Source organism: Platalea leucorodia (assembly GCF_965183815.1).
Source record: "Platalea leucorodia genome assembly, chromosome: 7".
In the NCBI taxonomy this organism is placed as follows: Eukaryota; Metazoa; Chordata; class Aves; order Pelecaniformes; family Threskiornithidae; genus Platalea; species Platalea leucorodia.
The window spans coordinates 3,117,508-3,136,761 of record NC_138829.1 but is presented as its reverse complement, the minus strand read 5'-3'; the positions used below and the strand labels follow the sequence as shown (position 1 = coordinate 3,136,761).

The window sequence follows — 19,254 nt, the reverse complement described above, 5'->3', positions numbered from 1 at the left end:
GTCTCGGAAAACACGGCCCGTCCTGAGCCCGGGGACCCCCCCGTCCCCGCCGGCACACGGCGAGGCCGCGCTCCCGAGCGGGGGTGCCTCAGCCCCACGGTTCCCCACGCGGAGCCCCGAGGGCCGCGGCGGGGCCGCCCCGGAGCCTCCGCCCGCCCCGGGGCCGGGCCAGGGCGGCGGGGGCGGCGCGGCCCCGTTTGGCGCCAAGCGCCCGTCATGGAGCCGGAGCGGCTGCGGCGGCGGCTGGGCTCCGCGTTCCGGCTGCGCGGGCTCCTGCTGCGGGCGTGAGTAGCGGCGGGAGGGGGGCGGGCGGCGCGGCGGGTCCCCGCGTACCTCCCCCAAACCCGGCTCCGGATCTCGGGGTGCGGCCCAGGGCCTCCCGTTGTGCGATGCGGTCGGGGACGGGTCCGCACCCCCCGCGTTGCCTCCTCGGGGATGTGCTGACGCCGTTCCCTCCTCTTCCTCACCCCCGCACTGAGGCCTTCGGGGTCTCTCCTCCGAAGCCCCCCTTGTTTTGCCTGTCCTGCTGCTGTGGGCCGCTTCCATCCATCTCCACCCATGACGCGACCCACCGCAGCGCCCCAAAAGCCGCCCCGCGTCTCCCCTCGGCGCCCTCCTGATGGTGGGGCTGGATGTTGTGTTGGGCTTTTGTGTCTGCCGCTGCCCTGACAACTCTGGGATCTCTTTCCCCAGTTGCACTTGCCAGTTCTGCGTTCAGCATCTCTTACTAGAGGAGGAAATGGTATTTCCAAAGGTAGATAATAACGTGCATTAGTTAGAGATTGCAAGGTCAAAGAAAAGTGATTTCTCCTTGCAGTGGAAGGTGTCGTGATTTATAACAGTGACTGGGGCTCCGTTGCTCATAATTTTCCTTTCAAGATTGTGCGTTAATATTAGTTCCATTTTGTGTCTGGCAGGGATGGGATGTGATTATTTTGGACAATGTCCTGGCAATTTCATTAGTGAGGAGTCCAAGTTCAGAGCTCCCAGCTCTCCACAGTTCAATGAACTGAGACATTTTGAAGGTCAGGCTGTTAACCAAAATGCCAGTTTTGATTGGCCGACAGACGACGTTAATAAGAAAATTGTTATCTTTAACTGTGAGACTGGAGTCTAAGGATGAGGGAAGAAGTGGATTTCTAATTCTCCGTGTTATTTAGAACTAAAATAATTCCAGTCTCGGAGACAGTGATAAACTGGAGTGGGTCCTGCAGAGGGCTGTTAAGGTGGTGATGGGCTGGAGCTCGTGGTGTGTAAGGGAAGCAGGGAGAGCAGGTTTTGCTCAGTCCGCAGAAAAGAGGGTGAAGATGATCCAACGGCCCGACGGGGACTTAGCGAGAAGGAGCCAGTGCACAGAGAGAGGGGAGAGGCAGCAAGCACAGATTGCAACGGAAGAAATCCCAATTGTCCCCTTCTAGTCTGCTCAGCTCAAGAGAGACATTAAAAAAATGGAGAGGGTCTAGCAGGGGACCACCAAGACGATTAGAGGGTTTGAGAACTTGCTGTGGAAAAAATGTGAAGGATTTGGGTTTATTCAGCCTCAAGAAGGGAAGGCTCAGGAGGATCTGATCCCGGTCTTCCTAAAGGTGGTTATAGAGAAGACAGAGGTACTTTCTTCTTAAGGATACACAGTGACAGGGCAAGAGGCAGTGGGCACAAGCTTAAAATAAAATCTTCACTGTAAGAACACTTAAACTTTGGAGTAGGTTGACTAGAGAAGTGGTGGAATCTCCCTCCCTGGCAATACTCAAGACTTGGCTCTATGGGGGCCTGCACGGCATAATCTAAGTCCCTGCCTTCAGGAGAAGGTTGGGCCAGATGGTCTCCAGAGGTCCCTTCTGATATGGACTTTTTTATAATCCTATGAAAAAGTTGTTCACAAGGAGCATAGCTACGCACCAGGACAGGGCCGAGAGAGGCTGTGAGATCTCCATCCTCGGAGATGTTCAGGATTTGACCGAACAGGGCTGCCATCACTGTGACTGGCCCGTGCTGTTAGAGCAGAAAGCTGGACCAGGGGACTTTAGAGGTCCCTTCCGACAGGCATCTCTCTGTGATTGTATCAAGATGAGGTTCTCTGTACCTGCTTCTTATCCTCAGTGGTTTCAATCCTGATGATTTTTTTTTCTTTGACTTAAACCAGTGCAGTATTATGCAGTACTAATTATTTCTACTTTTTTAATCACAAGCCGTTTAGTGATTATATGCACGTCTGCCAAAATTGGCACAGTTTGTATAAACTGTGTTGAATATTAATTGCTTTTTGAGCTGACTTTCTTCATTGGAATTAGGGATGCTCTGAAGTATCTTACTGAAGCTCTTCAGTCCGTCAGTGAAGTAGAACTTGACGATGTAATTGAAAATGTCATTGATGCCGTTGAAAAACAGCCCTGTAAGTAAACAATTTCTTTTTCTTAAGCTTGCTAAGTTTATCTTGCGCTTATAATGTTATTTAGACAGAGTTACTGGCAGCATATGCACTAAGGTGTCATTCTAGTCTACCGGGTTGATCAAGATAAATGTATTTTTTGACATTTTGTTTTGCTAAATACCGAAGTTTGTAATGTCAGCAAAAGATGGTATAATTTTGCCATTTAAAAAGTTGGCAGCCTGGTACTTCCAGGCTTTTCCAAGAGTAGTGAAATTTTTCAATGCCAGTTACTAAAAGCACCTAGCTGAGTTTGTCTGGACATCTTTGCATCTGACAACTATCATTTTAAATATTAAAATAAACCAAAGAAATAATGAGAAATGAATTTGCTTGTTATTCAGTAGTCCAAGTCGAGAAAAGGGTTGGGGTTGTCGACAGCTATAATCTGAGACTCCTAGCTGTGACTGCAGGAAGGAAAGAGTTGCGTTCCTTCATTCAGAGATCGCTGCCCTCACATCCCAGCGGAGTGGGAGATGCAAGTGCACCCGTGTAATGGTCCAGCATATTAACTGAAACCAACTGTGGACGGAGTTTAGCCGTCGCCTGGATGTTCTCTGAAGCAGCAGGGCAGGTGCTGATGTTCTGTTATGCCAACGTGGTCTCCTGATCGTAACATCGGGCAGAAGGTGCTGGTAACAGTTGGGGCACTGTAGCACTGGAGAAGCTGTACCTGCTTGGCGTCTGAAAAGTACATCAAATTCTATAAATTGCTAAGTCCAAAAGTGCAATCCAGAAAACTCCTGGAAAATCCCGTAAAAACATGAGACACTCGAAGTGTTGAGCTTTTCCTGGTGAAGTTCTCACGACCCATTTGGTTCTCAGCATGCCTGAAACTCCATCATCTTGGCAGGAGTATTTTGTCTGGGGACTGCCTCCTGCTTAATTGGGACCCTGCCTCCTGAGGTACACAGATGCAGTGCCCCTGCTCCTAAGCACCATGAAAGGCGTGGGGTAGTAGCTCCATATGTACCTGACACAGCACAAAACGTAGGAGTTGTAGCACCTTTAGTTAGAGAATGTGACTGACGGAGGTGGCACTGATGCCTGACATACGTGTGTGTTTACTGATCAGAGCTCATGAGAACTAGGAAAGCGGGGCTCCCTTCCAGTTTTTGGCCGAGGAGATTAAAATCCATGTAAATGTGATCTCAAATAAATACTAGGCCTTAGATGAGTTCAGGAAACCTTCCAAGCCTATCCTGTTTAAACCGAATTAAATCAAGGGTGGGCACGTGCTTGCTTTGTAGTTTTACTAGAGCACAGACTACAGAAGTTATGGCTTTATATCCTCACTCTAGCCATGGGATAACAGATCATAGCTGAGCAAACGGGGAGTAAAAGCAGTTTGAGGAACGGGTCCTGATCCAGTGTAACTCCTGCTGGTACGAATTAACGCATCCACATTTTTGAATAAATTTGAGTCTATACAAGAAGCTCTCAGGCCAATGTAGTGCATGCAGTCAGTGCACTCGCCAACACCAGTCTTTGTCCAGAGCGGAATTTTGTGCTGTAAATTCCCATATCGTCCAGCTAACACCCCTGAGTTGTTTGAGGTTAGGGGTAGAGATGCAATTTGGACCTGCTGGTCTCTCCTGTGATGATTCCTGCTGGCTGCCTTAGTGCCCCTTTTGCTCTGCTGTTCATCACTGTCTTACAGGAATTGTGATTTTAAGTCCCTTGCCCTGAATAGGGAACTCAAGGGCGGGTTTTCATGTACTGGTTTCTGTTCCAGGAGCCCAGCCGTTAGGCTTGGCAATGCTGACCAAGTCCTTTTGTGAATCTGCATTGATTGGTCTTCCCTTTAAATTCAGCCAAACATTAGTGTTTAGAAATATTTTTTAATTTGAATTATCAGTTTAAATCCACGAAGACAACAATGTGCCTATCTCCAAAATTGTGTTGAACTGTTTGAATACGTATTTATGACAGCAATCTGTGCGATGATGTTCTGGAACAAAATTAACCTCCAGAATGTGAAAGCTCAGATCTAACACATTTGTAGTATATTTGGCAGCTTTGCATAAACTATAATTGTCTCGTTCTCCATGTTTAGTGAATTAATGGTGGGCACAGCATGTGTGTGGGTTATTTTTTCGCTAGAGATGTATCCTTCTGGTAAGAATATTAAGTGATCCATTTGTAAAGAGAAAACAGCGTGTGTCATTAGCTTATTCAAAATATGCTTATTTGTGTAATACATTCCTCTGAGAAGACTAAACCCTTTTTTGTAAAATATTTGAGACCTACTTACTTTCTTACTGCCTTCCATAGGCTGCAGTTCTAATCCTTCGAAATTTTCTTTTCAGTGTCATCTAATATGATTGAACAATCCACAGTGGAAGCAGCCGTCCAAGAATGTAGCCAGGCATCAGATGAAACTATGTACGGTGACATTATCTTTTTATTTGAGGTTTATGGGAGTTGGTATGCATTCCCTTAGTTCTTGGGAAATAAATGTCAGGCGTTTTCTGCAGTGCTGCACATGCAGTAATTGCTTTGTGCTTTTGTCTTCCTGGTATTGTCTTTGAAGGTTAGTAATGTTCCTTCTTGGAAAATTTGTTCTCATGGATAGACCTGCAGGGGATTCTAAATATAATGCTGACATTCTGGAATTAAAATGCTATGGTTATGTGTTACATGTGATACAGGTTGAATATTAACCAATAAAATAAACACAACGCAGAGAGAACTTGTTACTTCTGTTCATTTCTTTATTTCCTTTTCTCTAGTTCAAAATTATCTAAGGTTATTTTTGTGCCTTTCATAAGATACTTCTTTTTTGAAAGCACTCGGAAAAGTTTTTCTCCGTGGTGCTTGTTTCTGCTTTTTTGTATAGCAGGGCTGTTTTTTGAAAACCGTGATTGATTTTCACTCTCTGATAACAAAGCGGAGAGCAATTACTTGGGTTCCTGAGAACTTTATTTGTGATTGTGATGAATGTGTTTCCTTTAGTGTTTAGGTTGTGTATTGACATCGTAATGCAAAGCATGAAAATAAATGGTTTGCTAGGCAGGTCAATTAGATGCTGGGACTCCACAGTTTCTCAATATGAAGCAAATTTATTTTATACTTTTCTCCTTGTGGTTGGAACCTTTATGATGCAGATGGTTTGAGTGTGACTTTTCTTTGTGTTGCTTTATATACTTAATGTATTTTTTTGCTCCAGCAGTGAAGAGAAATCTGTATGCACGGATTCTCGGTACAGAGTCCTGAAGGGAAAAGCTGTACAGATACAGGGCCAGCCTGTACAACTCTCTTGGGTTACGTTGCAGAAAGCTTGAAGGCAGAGTTTTGCAAGAAATGCACTCTGAAGCCTGAGACATCAGTGTCTGATAGGCAGTGATGGTTGCCTGTGCTTGTAAGCCTTAGTGAAGGTTCATGGGATAATTTTATCTACTCTGATGAATTTGGTCCACTTGCAGTGAGAGGGAAATGAGAGGCATCAGAGGAGAGAGCTGAACCAGTAAATATAACGGGATGCATCAACTCGATTAATAGTCTGAAGAGTTGTGCGTGTCCACTGTTTAAACCTATTCACATTAACCGTGCCAAGGCTGTTCTGTGGTCAAAAAAGGTAGCAGAGGAGGGTAAGGGAAGGAGAAGGATCTCTCGCTCATCTCTAAATGAACTTCTGAAGAGTTTCCTTTTTTGAATTAGAAGATGCAGTAATATCCAATAGGTAGAGCGATGCGGGAGAAATGGTGATAACGCAGGGTGATAGTGAACAAAATGAATATAATGTCATTCAACATGTTTTGTTACTGTTTGTTTCATCCACTTCACACCGTGTTGTAAATGTATTCTTATTTCAGAGAAAATGTTTTCAACATTATTGGAGCCTTTGATATTCCACGTTACATTTATAATTCAGAAAGAAAGAAGTTTCTACCGTAAGTCTTGCATATTTTGAATTTCAGCCACTTCTTGTTTTAAGAAAAAAAGCCTCTATTTCTATGTGGTTAAAAGCCTGTTTTCTAATCTTTCCCTCTTGGGTCTGCTCATCTCAAGCCTGAGTGAGAAAGTGAGACAATTTTGTTTCTTAGTCTCTAAAGAGCTAGTCAGACTCTGATAAATGCTGGCTCATAAATAAATGTGCCATTGGGTTTTTCCTAGTCCAGTAGGATGAAACTGAAATGGGGAGCTGTATCTCCCGTGGCAGTGTATTCTGTGCTGGCTCTAAAACGTCGGTGTTAATCAGATAGAAAATGTCCAGCCATGTTTATGCCATCTAATGAATAAAAGAGACAGTAAGGCTAAGGACATACATCACTAAATGTAGTTTGGGTTTTTTTTTCTCACATTTGGCTGTTTAATTTTTTTTTTAATAAATTTGGTCTGTCTGTTGTAGGTATTTATTTCTTAGGCTGTAGCTTGCAACTCCCTGAAGCCCTGGGGGGATTTCTAAGGAGAGCTACAAAAGATAAAAAAGAAAGATTAGGAGCAACTGGTGATTCTGGAGGTTGGAGAAAGGAAGAAGTAATTGGAGGAACTGGTTGTAAATATTTTGCTAGCTAAAGAATTTACCTTTAACAGCATGCGGCCCAGACTGTTGGACCAAAAAGAGGCCGTGCTTTTAAAAAGCTTGAGGTGGTGTTAGCTGAGGAGTGGATAGCAGTGTTCATTGCGAGGGGTTGCAGCGACCTTCACGTAATGTGTGGTTCATATTCTAGCCTCGGTCCGTGATTCTGCCGGTCCAGCAAAAGCAATCTGTGTGTTTGCAGGAAGAGTTTAATCCCAGTGCCGCTTTCTAGCTTTCCACGCTATTGGAAGCAGAGAACTCCATGAAGACAATCTGCTAACCAAGAGGAATAAAATAGTCTTGTTCATGGCCACTGAAAAGACATAACTGCTTTTTTAAAAACTGATTTCTGCAGAGTCTCATTCAGGTGGAAAGATAAATCTCAAGGCCTGTGAGTTAGAGGGAAATTAAATGGATGTAGCTTTCAAAATGCAGAAACACTGGATCCCTAGCAGAAATCTTCCTCGTTAAGTAAATAAATTCCGCAGTGGTGTTATAGCTTTTTCAGCCTCCTACAACTTTTAGATCAATAAGCCATTTTTGCGTGTGGAATGTACCTTTATTAATCTTGATTGTGTTAAACTTTCTGCAGTCTGTCGATGACCGACTTCCCTGTACCAAATTTATTTGGAACTGCCAGAGATAAAGCGGAGCTGTTTCGTGAGCGCTACTCCATCTTACAACAGGTCAGAAAAAGTTTTGCTTTGTTTAACAAAATACACAATCAAAATGCTGGTTTTTATATTCTTACATGTACAACAGTGCTTTGTGTTGAGGTGGTTTTGTGAGCTACAGTTTAAATAAAATCTGAATAAGAACAGGATCTGTACTAAGTTTTATCAGTCTTCTCAACTGCCACCATAGAGCATGATGGATTCATGTGTTTCTGCGTTTTAGCATCATGTTGTAAGAGGGGATTATGCATTTTTGTGTGTCTTGCTCTTTTCCCTCCTGTAGTCTGGCTCTGTGCTACAGTTGATAAGCGTGTCATTGTATGTAGTGCCTGTTGAGCTAATGCAAACCCGAAGCTCTCATTCAGGCTGTCCTTGAAGCATTAAAGTTTGCTTCTGGTTCACTTATTCATTTTCCAGTTTTCAAAATGCCCACTGAGAACCAGCCACCCCTTGTCATCTCTTGGTGGCACACGCATCTTGTCTGGCGTTGTGAGCAACTTCAGAACAGGATTCCCCAACACGACTTGCTCTCTACAACTGCCTGAAAGGAGGTTGTAGCGAGGTGGGGGTCGGCCTCTTCTCCCCAGGAACAAGCGATAGGACGAGAGGGAACGGCCTCAAGCTGCGCCAGGGCAGGTTTGGGTTGGATATTAGGAAAAACTTCTTCACCGAAAGGGCTGTCAGGCCCTGGCCCAGGCTGCCCAGGGAAGTGGTTGAGTCCCCATCCCTGGAGGGATTTAAAAGCCGGGGAGATGTGGTGCTGAGGGCCATGGGTTAGTGGTGGGCTTGGCAGTGCTGGGTTAACAGTTGGACTCGATGATCTTAAGGGTCTTTTCCAACCTTAACGATTCTATGATTCTATGATTCTATGACTTGCTCTGCACCACCGTGACAGGAGCTGCAGGTACTGTAGTGGCTCTGGACCAGGCTGTGCACACAGCCAGAAGGAGTCAGTCCCTCAGCACGGGCTGTCTCATTATCCCTCTGAACGGGATCACAACCCCGTTCTTTCCTTTCTTCCACTCACCCAATAAGTTGGGATCCAGCCTGCCTGCTTACTCCCTGCTGTGCTCTGCCCTGCCTCTGTCGTGCGGCCCAGCGGGAGCCGTGGTGGGATGGGGAGCGAGTTGCCGATCAGACGACTTGGTAGTTGTTTTTCGGGTGTCTGCACTAACTGCAGCGGGCTGATCCACAGCACAGATCCTGCTCGGTGCTGGCAGGTGCTGTGCGGACCTAACTGGCCGTGCGCAACCCTGGCCCGAAGTGTGAGCAAAGTGCCCGGACACAGGCAGACAGCGAGCGCAGCTTTTTGTCTGTGCCGCCCCGTAGGGAGCAGGGAGGCACCCAGCTGCCTGCGTGAACTGCTCGTCCTTTGCACCGCGTGGTAGCTGCATGCACGGGGTCAGGTACCCCAGAGCAGCAACAACTCTCCATCTACCAGGGGATTTGCTGCCACTAGGAGCGTGTGTACTGCAAGTTGGGAACCTCTGCCCTGGCAGACCAGTTAACCGTTAACTGAAGAAGCTTTAGTTCATACAAACAGTGATTTGGATTAGTGAAACCTGCTGGAATTGGTGCGCTCACCCCAAACAGCAGCAGGAGGTGTCCATAGGGTATAGCCTGACGCCTCCTTTTCCTTGACTGCGTTGTGCTATTGCACTTCTTTGCCTGCTGGTTTCACACAGACTCTCTGTTGTGCAGGTTTTGTGTTTGGTTGTCATATGTACGCCTTTCCGACCTCCCGAGAAGCGAAGGTTCAGGTCGCTGTGTGGGTGGGGGCTGCTGATCAGAATTACTGCCTGTGTTACATGGGCTGGTAGCGATGGGTTTGTTCCAAGGGGAGGCTCTCACACTGCATGAAAAACAGTGACAAAAGTGAAAATTTCTACATCTTCATGCTCTCTGCAGGTTATCTGTTGGTGTAGCTTGCTCCTGTTACTAAAAAAAAAAAAAATTGGCTTACTTTTAATAGGCCCTGCCCTGAAGAGATAACCTGTTCTTTTCCACACGGTTAGCATTTAATACAGTTTAGCTTCCCTTGCTCTCTCACCCCTTCCTTCCAGGCAGTCAGAAATAACTTCTTTTAAAAGCATTGCAGACGCTTTGCTGATACTTTTTGGGCTTAGTTTTATTGTCCAGTATTATCGATCATCTATTTCTTAGAAGCAAATTCTTGTCAAAAGAACTGATTATGCTCAGCAGATTTGACGTTGCTGGATAAAATAGGGAACTTTAAAAAGTATTTTGTATAGTGGTTGTAGTGAACTGGCTTTTTGGCAGTGCTCATTTGTTTTTAAACTGTATTGCTTCAATTTTGGTTTCTGCAGAGGACTCATAGACATGAGTTGTTTACTCCTTCAGCAGTTGTTGCTCATCCTGATGATGGCAGGAGCAAATTCCAGGTAAAAAAATCTGGTTTTTTTTCTTGCAAAGGGAGCTCTACTCCTGTTACACTTTAATGCAGTAATAGTTCTCAAGTGACATTTTAGTTTTACACCCAATATGGGTAATCAGTGGACATGAGTTATTTTCGATCATTTTTTAGCTTGTGTTTCAAAAATGCAGTTATTTGGCTCAGATCAGCACGATGACCAAGCCACTCAAAAGCAGCTATGAAGTGCAAGAGAAACGTGGCTTCCTGAGGTGGAAGGGCATTAGCTGTTCGGCTTATTGCACTTTGCTTCCCTCTGCTTGGGGATATTTTCCCCGCTTCTTTCTTTACTAAGCACTGAATTCACAAACCTACAATTGAATAAGGTCATAAGTTTAGTCCGTTCTGTTCCCATCTCAGCTTTCTCATAGTAAATGCTCTCCCTGTATTATATAGTTATTACATATTTTTAAAAAAAGATGAACCTCTGTGTGTGTGTCACTGGGTACCAAATAACTGCTTTTGCTTCGCTCAGCTCTCCTGCTTCTCCCTGTTCAGAGCATGCCATCATGTCAAAAAAAGCAGCTGAGCTTAGCTGAGTCGAGCCTGCATCCCCATCCCGGCTTTCTAGGCCCCTTTCTCCCTTGCCTGCTTCTGTCCTCCCCGCCAGCAGCGGCAAACGCATTGCTTTTGCTGGTGCTGTAGGAGGATTGTGTCTCCTAACTGCAGCTCGACAGACCAAAAAAAGTTTGTCCAGAAAGCGCAGACGGCGTGCTGTGCGATGTCACCTGCGCTGCTCTGGAGTCTTCTCTGTCATCCATCTAAGGTTCTTGAGTGAAGTAATTAGTGTTACTGTAGGGGTGCGGGCGGGCCCTGTGGTTCCGATTGGATCCTGCTGAGGATCCGGTTACTGCAATTGGCATTCTTAGGCGAATGCAGAAATTGCCGCTTGTCCTTTTCAATTTTAATCCAGTTGTAAGCAAAATAATCACAAAAAAATATGTACTTGCTAAGGAGTTCTTTATGCTAGCAGCCATTATTGGAAATCTTTTCCTAAACTGTGCTACGTTTGACATTCAGAAGTGTCCCCCTGATTTTTCTAATGAGCCTCTATTCTCTCATAGCTCATTTGTGTATTTATGTAAAAACGTGCTGTGTGGTGCTTTGTCTTGCTTGCTTAAGAATAGATATATGGGGAGTTTGATTTAATTCTTATTTGATTCTTTGCCTTTGGTTCCAGCTTAAAACAATAGAAACTCTGTTGGGCAATACAGCTAAAGTGGGAGAAGTGATTGTGCTTGGGATGATAACTCAGCTCAAGGAGGTAGGTTGCTTTTTATTGTGGAGTATCTAGGTCACCATTCATTCAGTGTTATAATATATTAGAAAATGAGAAGGCTTAAATATCTCACCGCTTTATCCTGTCATATAAGTCATTGGTAGAACTCACATCAATGTCAGTGGTGCAAGATCCATTCCCCGAGAAGAGACTTTTCCACAAGCAGTCGATGCTAGCGTGTGAGGGAAAATGTCTTTGTCTTCTCGCTACAGAATTTTGTAATGCTTTATGTCAGCAACCAGAACCAGTTACGTTTTTTAGGCATGCCCCTTCTTCAAATGCTGGAGCCTCCGATGACTGTGTTTGGACTTGTCGTTGCATTGGACTGTGACTGTAGGGGAGGTGCGCAGCAGCAATCCAAGCTGCAGCAGCTCAAAGGGAAGGTGCTAAGATACACTTACTATAAACTACATTGTTTTCTGTTCTGCCAGTCTGTTCTAAGCTTACAATATTAAAAACGGCTAAATTATTTCTAAATGCTGACTGATAGATGCTTCTGATTGAAGCATTTATGTGTTTGGGTATATTTTGCTTTATTAATTAATCCTGTTTTTTAGGGGAAGTTCTTCCTAGAAGACCCTACAGGAGTTGTCCAGCTAGACCTTAGTAAAGCAATATCCTTTTTCTGTGATGTAAGGGTGGAAGAAATTTCCTGTAGACCTGGAGAATTTCAGATAGAATAATAATTCAATAGTGATCATTAAAAATTACGTACTGAGAATTGCAGCTCTGTCTTTTTCCTCCTTTTCAAATTACTTGGTTGCTGCAGCTCAGTGCCCTTTCACATCGACTGTTAGGACAAGGTTAGTATTCCTCCTAGTGGAGGCAGAGCGTGTTCCTGTTTGCGGGCTGTTGATGAGCTTACCTGCTCAGCTACCAGGTGATTGCCTAGCTCTTAAGGCAGCCTGTGAACTTTCAGCAGTGTCCAAATTTTATTACACCAACTGGAGAGCAGACTTTGGCTAAAGAACTAGTTCAGGAGTCCTGATCTAAGAAAAATATATTCCTTAACCTTTCTGCACCAGTTCCACAGTGGTTTATATACTGAATCATGCTTTGTTTTGGCAGAAGGTAAAGCAGATTATTTTTCTTAGCTTGTAATAAGTTATTCTGTTAACGGCCGTTCCTGCAATGACATGTCCGCCAGATGTGGCTGAACTGACAAGTCTCATGTTGATGAAGCTTGACCATAAGCTGAGTTTGCGACTGAGATTTTTGGCCTTTCCTGTTACCTCGTGGGCTCTGGAGGCAGAGAACAGAGCTCTGCAAAATTTGTGGTTTTCAGCGATGTCGGTGGGATGGGAGCGTCTGTAGCAGCTTTGAGGATTGGCCGTAGTTAGCCTGGCTCCAACATGCTCGGAGGAGATATGACTGGATTAGGAAGACAGACTAGAACAGCCAAACAGTATGATTTAACAATCTGAAAATGCTGCTTTCTGTTGGCAAAGCTTTAGTCCTTCAGAGGCTTTGGTGAGTCTTCTGATTAAGGCGATGTAAGGGCTTGCGGTTTTGAAGCCTTGGACATGTTTTAGCAAAATTATGGTCATTTCTGTTTGTAGGATGTTACTCTGTGCAATATACATAATCCCAGTCTATTTTCTAGTAATGTATTTATGTTTAAAATTTGTAAAATAAACTAAATAGTCAAGAGCAAGAATGATAATGGGGACAAGTATCACCCTGTTCCTTCTGTTCCTCTAAGAGGTGGGACAGTTCTCGAGAAAGGGTGCAGTTTGATGGAGACTCTTCTGGGGCAGGGCCAGCAGCAATGATTCCTGTTCCCCTGCGTTCTTACTCGGTTGAGTTGAGACGGTTGTTCACGTGGCTGTGCAGCAAATCCATTCAAAGAAACGTCTGGGGTAAAAAAATAGTTGGTTTCTTGCTCAGCCTGTTTTTCGGCCAGATAGTTCCCTGGTTGGGTTGGCCACTAAAGAGCACAGGGCCCGGTGCTGTCAGAAGAGAGGGATTGATGGAGGCTGGGACTAGCTATGCCGCACAGCTGCCAACTGTCTGACTAATGTCTAGGACATGATGTTGTTAGAAAAACTAAAGGTTATTTTGTTGTTCAAAAATCTCTTAGGTTGGTATGAAGATGAAGTTTTTCATGTGAACGCTTTTGGATTTCCGCCTACTGAGCCTTCTGCTACCACTAGGTATAAAACTGACTTTCGGCAGCCTCACTCCATATTTTGTTATGGGTTTCTAAGTAAACGCGCTATTATTTTATAATTTCTGTGACATTAAAGTATGCTGTTCTTCTCCCTCCCCAAATGCTTCAAAATAAATACAGATTTAAGGAAGCAATTCTGGGACTTGCTGGTCTACTTGGACCAGTACTAAAGCTTGTAGTGTTAGCAGAAAAACCCTTCCAAAGGCCGTTGGGTTCTGCATATAATAACAATTGGGATGTAAGCCCTTCTCGATCGCAAAACTGGATAACTGTTACATGAGAATAAGAAATTCCTTGTCGCTCAAGGAATGGGTGGGGGAGAGAACCGAGGATCAATTCTACGCTGAGATGATCTGTTAAATTACGGCAGGGCAGTGCCCCTGCTTTATATCCAGGTGACTGCCATTTCTCTTCCTTGGTTTCTCCATGAAGTACTAGATGATTATTGATACCGTCTGAGCTACCTGTCATCATCATCATAATAATTAAAATGGCTTAAGCGAGTCATAATCAAAACTACTAACTATTTGGGAAGAAAACAGAACTAACTTGAATATTTGAATGATGTAGAGCCTTCTATGGGAATGTAAACTTCTTTGGAGGGCCTTCTTCAGCTTCAGTAAAGGCTTCTGCAAAACTAAAGCAGCTGGAGGAGGAAAATGAAGATGCCATGTTTGTATTTCTTTCTGATGTGTGGCTGGACCAAGCAGAAGTACTGGAAAAGCTTCACACAATGTTTTCGGGTAGGTGAGAACCGCTTTGACTCTGAGCCTTGTTTTGGAGAATTTTTACCGTTTTCCTTAGTCCTTAGCAGCATTGATGGGCGGAGCTGGCAGGCGCAGCAAGGCGGCCTGGTGGCTAGGCAGTCCTTGGTCCCCGGCCGTGCCCGCTCCTTGGCGGGGAAGTCCGACCCCATGGTGAGCTGAGTCAGGGAATACCCCAGCAGAAAACTAATTGCCTTTGTGGGAGAATTAGTTTTATGCCGGTTTAGCTTTGTGAACTCTTCATCGTGTGGTTGCTCGCGTGAGCATCCCTGTCCAGGCAGGGGAAGCTGGACAGCGTACAACTGACAGCCAGACTGTTCCTTCTGGGATCTGCTAACTGTTAGGCCAACTTTATCGTCAAACTGTGATCTAAATGTGCTCTTTTGTGAAACAGTGGTTGGTGTGCCTTTTTTTCAAAAGTATACTTTTAAACAAAAAGGTCAGGCAATGATTTTCAAGACTGTTGTTATTACTGTGTTGTGCTTTTTTGATGAACTTCCATTTTGAGAAAGCTGAAACAAGCCCAACTGTTGCATTTTTTTTTTTGTAGGATCCCACTGAACCCAAGCCCAAAGCCAGTGAAGTCTCAGTCTAATTTTAGTGACAGCTATTTGCATTTCATGGTTGCTATTCTATGTCTTTTGGATCTTTCTCTAACGGTTTTTAAAATTGGATTGTATTATAATTTTGCAAGCTGGTACTTATGTTTCATAAATCACTTAGTACTAACAATGTTTTGGACAGTAGCCGTTTTATGTGCTGTGACAAGAACGTTTTCCTTGCTTGTGAAAGTTCTTCCTAGGCTTAGTTTAAAGAAAACTATTTACTTCATCGGAGATCAGCAGCCCCTCGGATGCTTTCTGGTTCTACTGATGAAAGAATTTCAGTTGTCTTAAAATATGAACTGTTTCTTGCACGCATCATTACATTAGTAATGTTGACAACGTTTGGATAGCAAGCATCTGCAAGATCTGTGAATTGCTGCTTTGTATTCCAGGGCAGTTCTGGAACAGCTTGTCCTGTCTGTCTTAGGTAGAATGGAAGTGTGAGAGGGTGGCTGCTTTGAAAATAAGCAACGTAAAATAAAGGGTGGGAAACTGCTACTCACTTAAAGAAAACTGGACACCGATTAGCACACTCATCCAGAAGTTACGAAACCAGTTCGCTATCTTGATCGAAGTTGGCAAGGTCCTTGAAGCAAACTGAGCTTGACCTAAGATTGCGCATGCTGCGGGAATAAAGGGACTTTGGTCAGTGACGTTAATATGCTGAACTCAACTGGCAGATGCATGCGTTGCATTTACTGTTTTGAGATTTTTTTAATGGGCAAGTAATAAGCTTCATAATTATAAACTAAATAGCTGAGTGGAACAGCAAGGAAGAAATATTGATGAGCCATTTCTCTGGTATAAGCAGTTCTGTCCTATTTACCAACTGGATTGAAAAATAGTGAAGTAAATCCAAGTCTGGTACTGCACGTTAGGAAAATGGAGAGTAACCTGGAGCGTGAGGTGAATGCCTGAGTAGATGTTTTTATTTTTCTTTTAGGGATGGGAATTGGGTTTCTTTTTTCACTCTTTGCTATAAAGGATGTGTTTCTGCGTGATTAGTGATATTGTGAGGATTCATCAGGTTCTTAAAACGCTCAGGCAGTTCCAGTTACTGTTGCTTTATAACGCCAAAGAGCGAATTAAGTCTTGGTAGAGCCCTTGAATTGGAATGATGTGTTAATAGTAATCCATTGCTACCTACTCGCTATTTTTCTCTTTAAGGAGAGTGCATTTTTAAATTGTTTTATTTATTATAATTGTGTAATTCTATGACTAGGTCAGTAGTTAGTTGGATACACACAAAGAATGTTGTTGGAACTGGGCCTGTAAATAACAGAAGGCTCCCTTGAAGTGACATTTGTGCATTGCCATCCTCCTTTTTAAGCTAACAAAAGCCTGTATCAGGAAAATAGTTTAGGTGTATTAATAGCAGCAGAGCTGGAAGTGCTGTTGCAGTTTCTGCCTTTCATGGAATGGCCTGGAGGCTGAACGATGACAGATACTGAAGTGAATGGATGTTATACTCATGGATATTCTGTTTTCCCAGGTTATTCCTCTGCGCCTCCAACCTGCTTTTTCTTTTGTGGAAATTTTTCATCTGCACCCTATGGAAAAAATCAAATTCAGTCACTGAAAGGTGGGGAAGTCTGTGTATACAGTTGGTCATGTACATTAAATTAAAATAATGATGGCAGAACAAATTAAGAGAGCAGAAAAGAAACCCTTATTTTCTAAGTGACACAATTTTTAATATACTGAAGTATAGCGGTGATTCATATAACGTGTGTTTATTGTCTAACCAGGTGTTGTATTGTAATTTTTTTCCTGACTCTAGGTTCTTTGAAGGCCCTTGCAGATATTATATGTGAATATCCCAGCATTCATAAAAGGTACACAGCACAGTGCTATGAAAAGGGAAATTTGTTTATTTTGTGAAACCTTTGCTTTAACTGCTTTAAGAAGCTAACAGATACCGTGTTTTCTCATTATTGTGAGCCAGCTATGATCAGATAGCAAGCTGGTCTTGTAACAGGCCTGTAAGTTTGTTTTGGGAACGGTGTAAGGTTTTGATTTTATCTAAAATAGCGTGGTCACAAAAGCTGCTATTGAGTGAGCAAAGGTGAAACTGCCTCTCCCTGCAACATTTTCCACATGGATTAAACACGGCCCGTGATTCCCCAAAAGTGCTATTTGGGTGAGCCCTTTTTTTTCCCTGGAATTGCCTTGAAAGCAGCAGGGTTCTGCCCGAGCAGTGCTGCTTTCTAAACTGATGTTGAAGTCTTGATGCTGCTACGAGCACCTGCAGGCTTTCTGTACCCGCCCCGGAAAATGCCATCTGAAACACTGACTGCTGCTTGCACGGAGGCATCTCATTTCTGTCTTTTCCATTCTCGCATGCACAGCTGTTAGTTTGAGAACTAACCAAAGGAACGCAATCCTGCGAAGGAATCTTTTATTTGTCCCTTCTTGTGTCCCTGCTCTGTGGGAGCCCCATTCCAGGCCTGGAGAACCAAATCCCTTTTACAGAGATTTGCATATAGAAAAGAAAATAAAATAGGGAGACAGCCAGGCTTATCCTTTCTGGCTTCTGATCTTTGGATTCGTAACTGTAGCCCCTAAGTAGAGGTAGCTCCTAGAACTGGCCCCAGAGCAGGACAGGCCACAGCCTGCAGCTCTTGAGCTCTGCGGGAGCTGGGAGCAAGCGTATCCCATGGGCTGAGCCTCCGCCCTGTGCCCCGGGGCGGCTCCCGTGGCGTGCCGCTGCTGATCTGGGCTCCCCGTACGAGATCCTGGAGCCTATGACCGCCGAGTCCTGAGCCGGGCTGCACAACCTGCTCTGTCCTCCTTCCCGCAGTCAGTACCCCTTGCACAGCGAACAGTTTTTAAGATTTCTTCCACTTTAGTGAGGAGTGGCTGTGTATCTTACGCCTTGGCTGTGATTCATGTGGGTCGTAAGGCCAGGAAGAGCTGTCCTCCCTGCCCCAGCATAGGTTATTTGCATGCATCGGTGGAGTACCGGCAGTATATAGCCAATGTTTAGATACCGCTAGGATCATTTTGTGTGAAAGTGATACGTTGAACTTTTTACAGTAGTCGCTTTGTGTTCGTTCCTGGCCCTGAAGACCCTGGTCCTGGTTCTATTTTACCAAGGTCAGTTTGCTTCACTTTGTCAAATTTTGGAATTTTGAGTTAAATAGTTAAAGAAGGTAAAAGTCTTGGTTGATACATCTGTTGCTATTTATTTTAGACCTCCCCTGGCTGAAAATATTACTGAGGAATTCAGACAGCTGGTGCCATTTTCAGTTTTCACCACAAATCCTTGCAGGTAACAGTGTCACTTACTGCTATCTTTCTTTCTTTCTTTTTTTTTTTTTTTTTTTTAATTTAATGACTAATTTATGTGTAGATGTAATTTTCAAAAAATACAAATTTTGGAAAAATTTGTCTTAAATTTTTCAAATTATTAGAATTCCTCACTTGCATTAATTGTAACTAGTTTTTAATATATTAATAAATAAATTAGTGATGAAAGGAAGTAGTGCTAAAAGTTTGATAGCGAGTATCAAAAGCATCATGTTTTTTCTGAATCTGGAAAGAATGAAGGGAAGATGGGAAGGTATTATTTTAATTGAAATGTGCTTATTCATTTTGCTATATTAGAGGGAGATCAACTTTATAATGCAGCTCCCTATCTTTTAGTTTCATCTCAATTTCTTTAATTTCATTAATGTTTTCCATTTAGGATTCAATATTGCACCCAAGAAATCATTATCTTCCGTGAAGATTTGGTAAACAAAATGTGCAGAAACTGCGTCCGCTTCCCTAGCAGCAGCATGGATATTCCCAGCCATGTGAGTGAGTTGTGTTCAGCACTTCTTGCTGAGGTCTCTTTGACTTTTTTAATCAGCAGGTCTGCATTTAGGGTGCTCTGCTCCGCGTTCTCACAACGCGTTGCAAGAGTAACCGAGAGGGATTGTAGGAAGGATCTATACGTTTAGTATTATTGCCTTCGTTTCCATCTTGACGGGAAAGTAACTGAAACCATGCTGCTGACTGGTGGCATTGAGTCATTCTGCCTGTCCCACTGCAGGTGTCCTTGAACGCAGAACTCCCTAGCAGCTGACTCTTGATGTATGTGCACCAGCAGCGAATGTCGTACCAGGAAACATTGATTCCTAAAGGCAAAGTTTAATACAAATTACTTTTTTTTGGAGATTTGATCAATTAACCAGTGACATTTGCAGTAAAGCAGCATGTCACTTTTCCAAAAGGTCATCTGCTGCTTCTGCCTTCTCATTTGAAGACTTAATCCTGCTTTTGATACATCGCCACAGCGCTCGGAGTTGTGATTCTCGTTAATGAATGCACAGCAGGAGTTGATGGGACTTGCCGATATAATTGAATGCGAATGATCCAGGCAGTAGTGGCTCATTGC

General features: G+C 43.8%; 1 protein-coding gene across 1 annotated transcript in view; it reads left to right on the top strand.

Annotated features, from left to right (window-relative positions):
• Positions 1-216: 216 nt before the first annotated feature.
• POLE2 (DNA polymerase epsilon 2, accessory subunit) overlaps positions 217-19,254 on the top strand; it is a gene marked incomplete at its 5' end in the record, with an annotated part of 21,559 nt that continues 2,521 nt past the window's right edge. Inside the window, 16 exons of the mRNA XM_082316606.1 lie at positions 217-284; positions 2,292-2,392; positions 4,738-4,813; positions 6,244-6,321; positions 7,543-7,636; positions 9,952-10,026; positions 11,236-11,319; positions 11,892-11,966; positions 12,360-12,405; positions 13,415-13,487; positions 14,075-14,247; positions 16,366-16,455; positions 16,654-16,708; positions 17,910-17,969; positions 18,067-18,144; positions 18,562-18,670. Of these exons, the coding sequence (XP_082172732.1) occupies positions 217-284; positions 2,292-2,392; positions 4,738-4,813; positions 6,244-6,321; positions 7,543-7,636; positions 9,952-10,026; positions 11,236-11,319; positions 11,892-11,966; positions 12,360-12,405; positions 13,415-13,487; positions 14,075-14,247; positions 16,366-16,455; positions 16,654-16,708; positions 17,910-17,969; positions 18,067-18,144; positions 18,562-18,670 (1,335 nt within the window). The remainder of the gene's footprint in view (positions 285-2,291; positions 2,393-4,737; positions 4,814-6,243; positions 6,322-7,542; positions 7,637-9,951; positions 10,027-11,235; positions 11,320-11,891; positions 11,967-12,359; positions 12,406-13,414; positions 13,488-14,074; positions 14,248-16,365; positions 16,456-16,653; positions 16,709-17,909; positions 17,970-18,066; positions 18,145-18,561; positions 18,671-19,254) is intronic.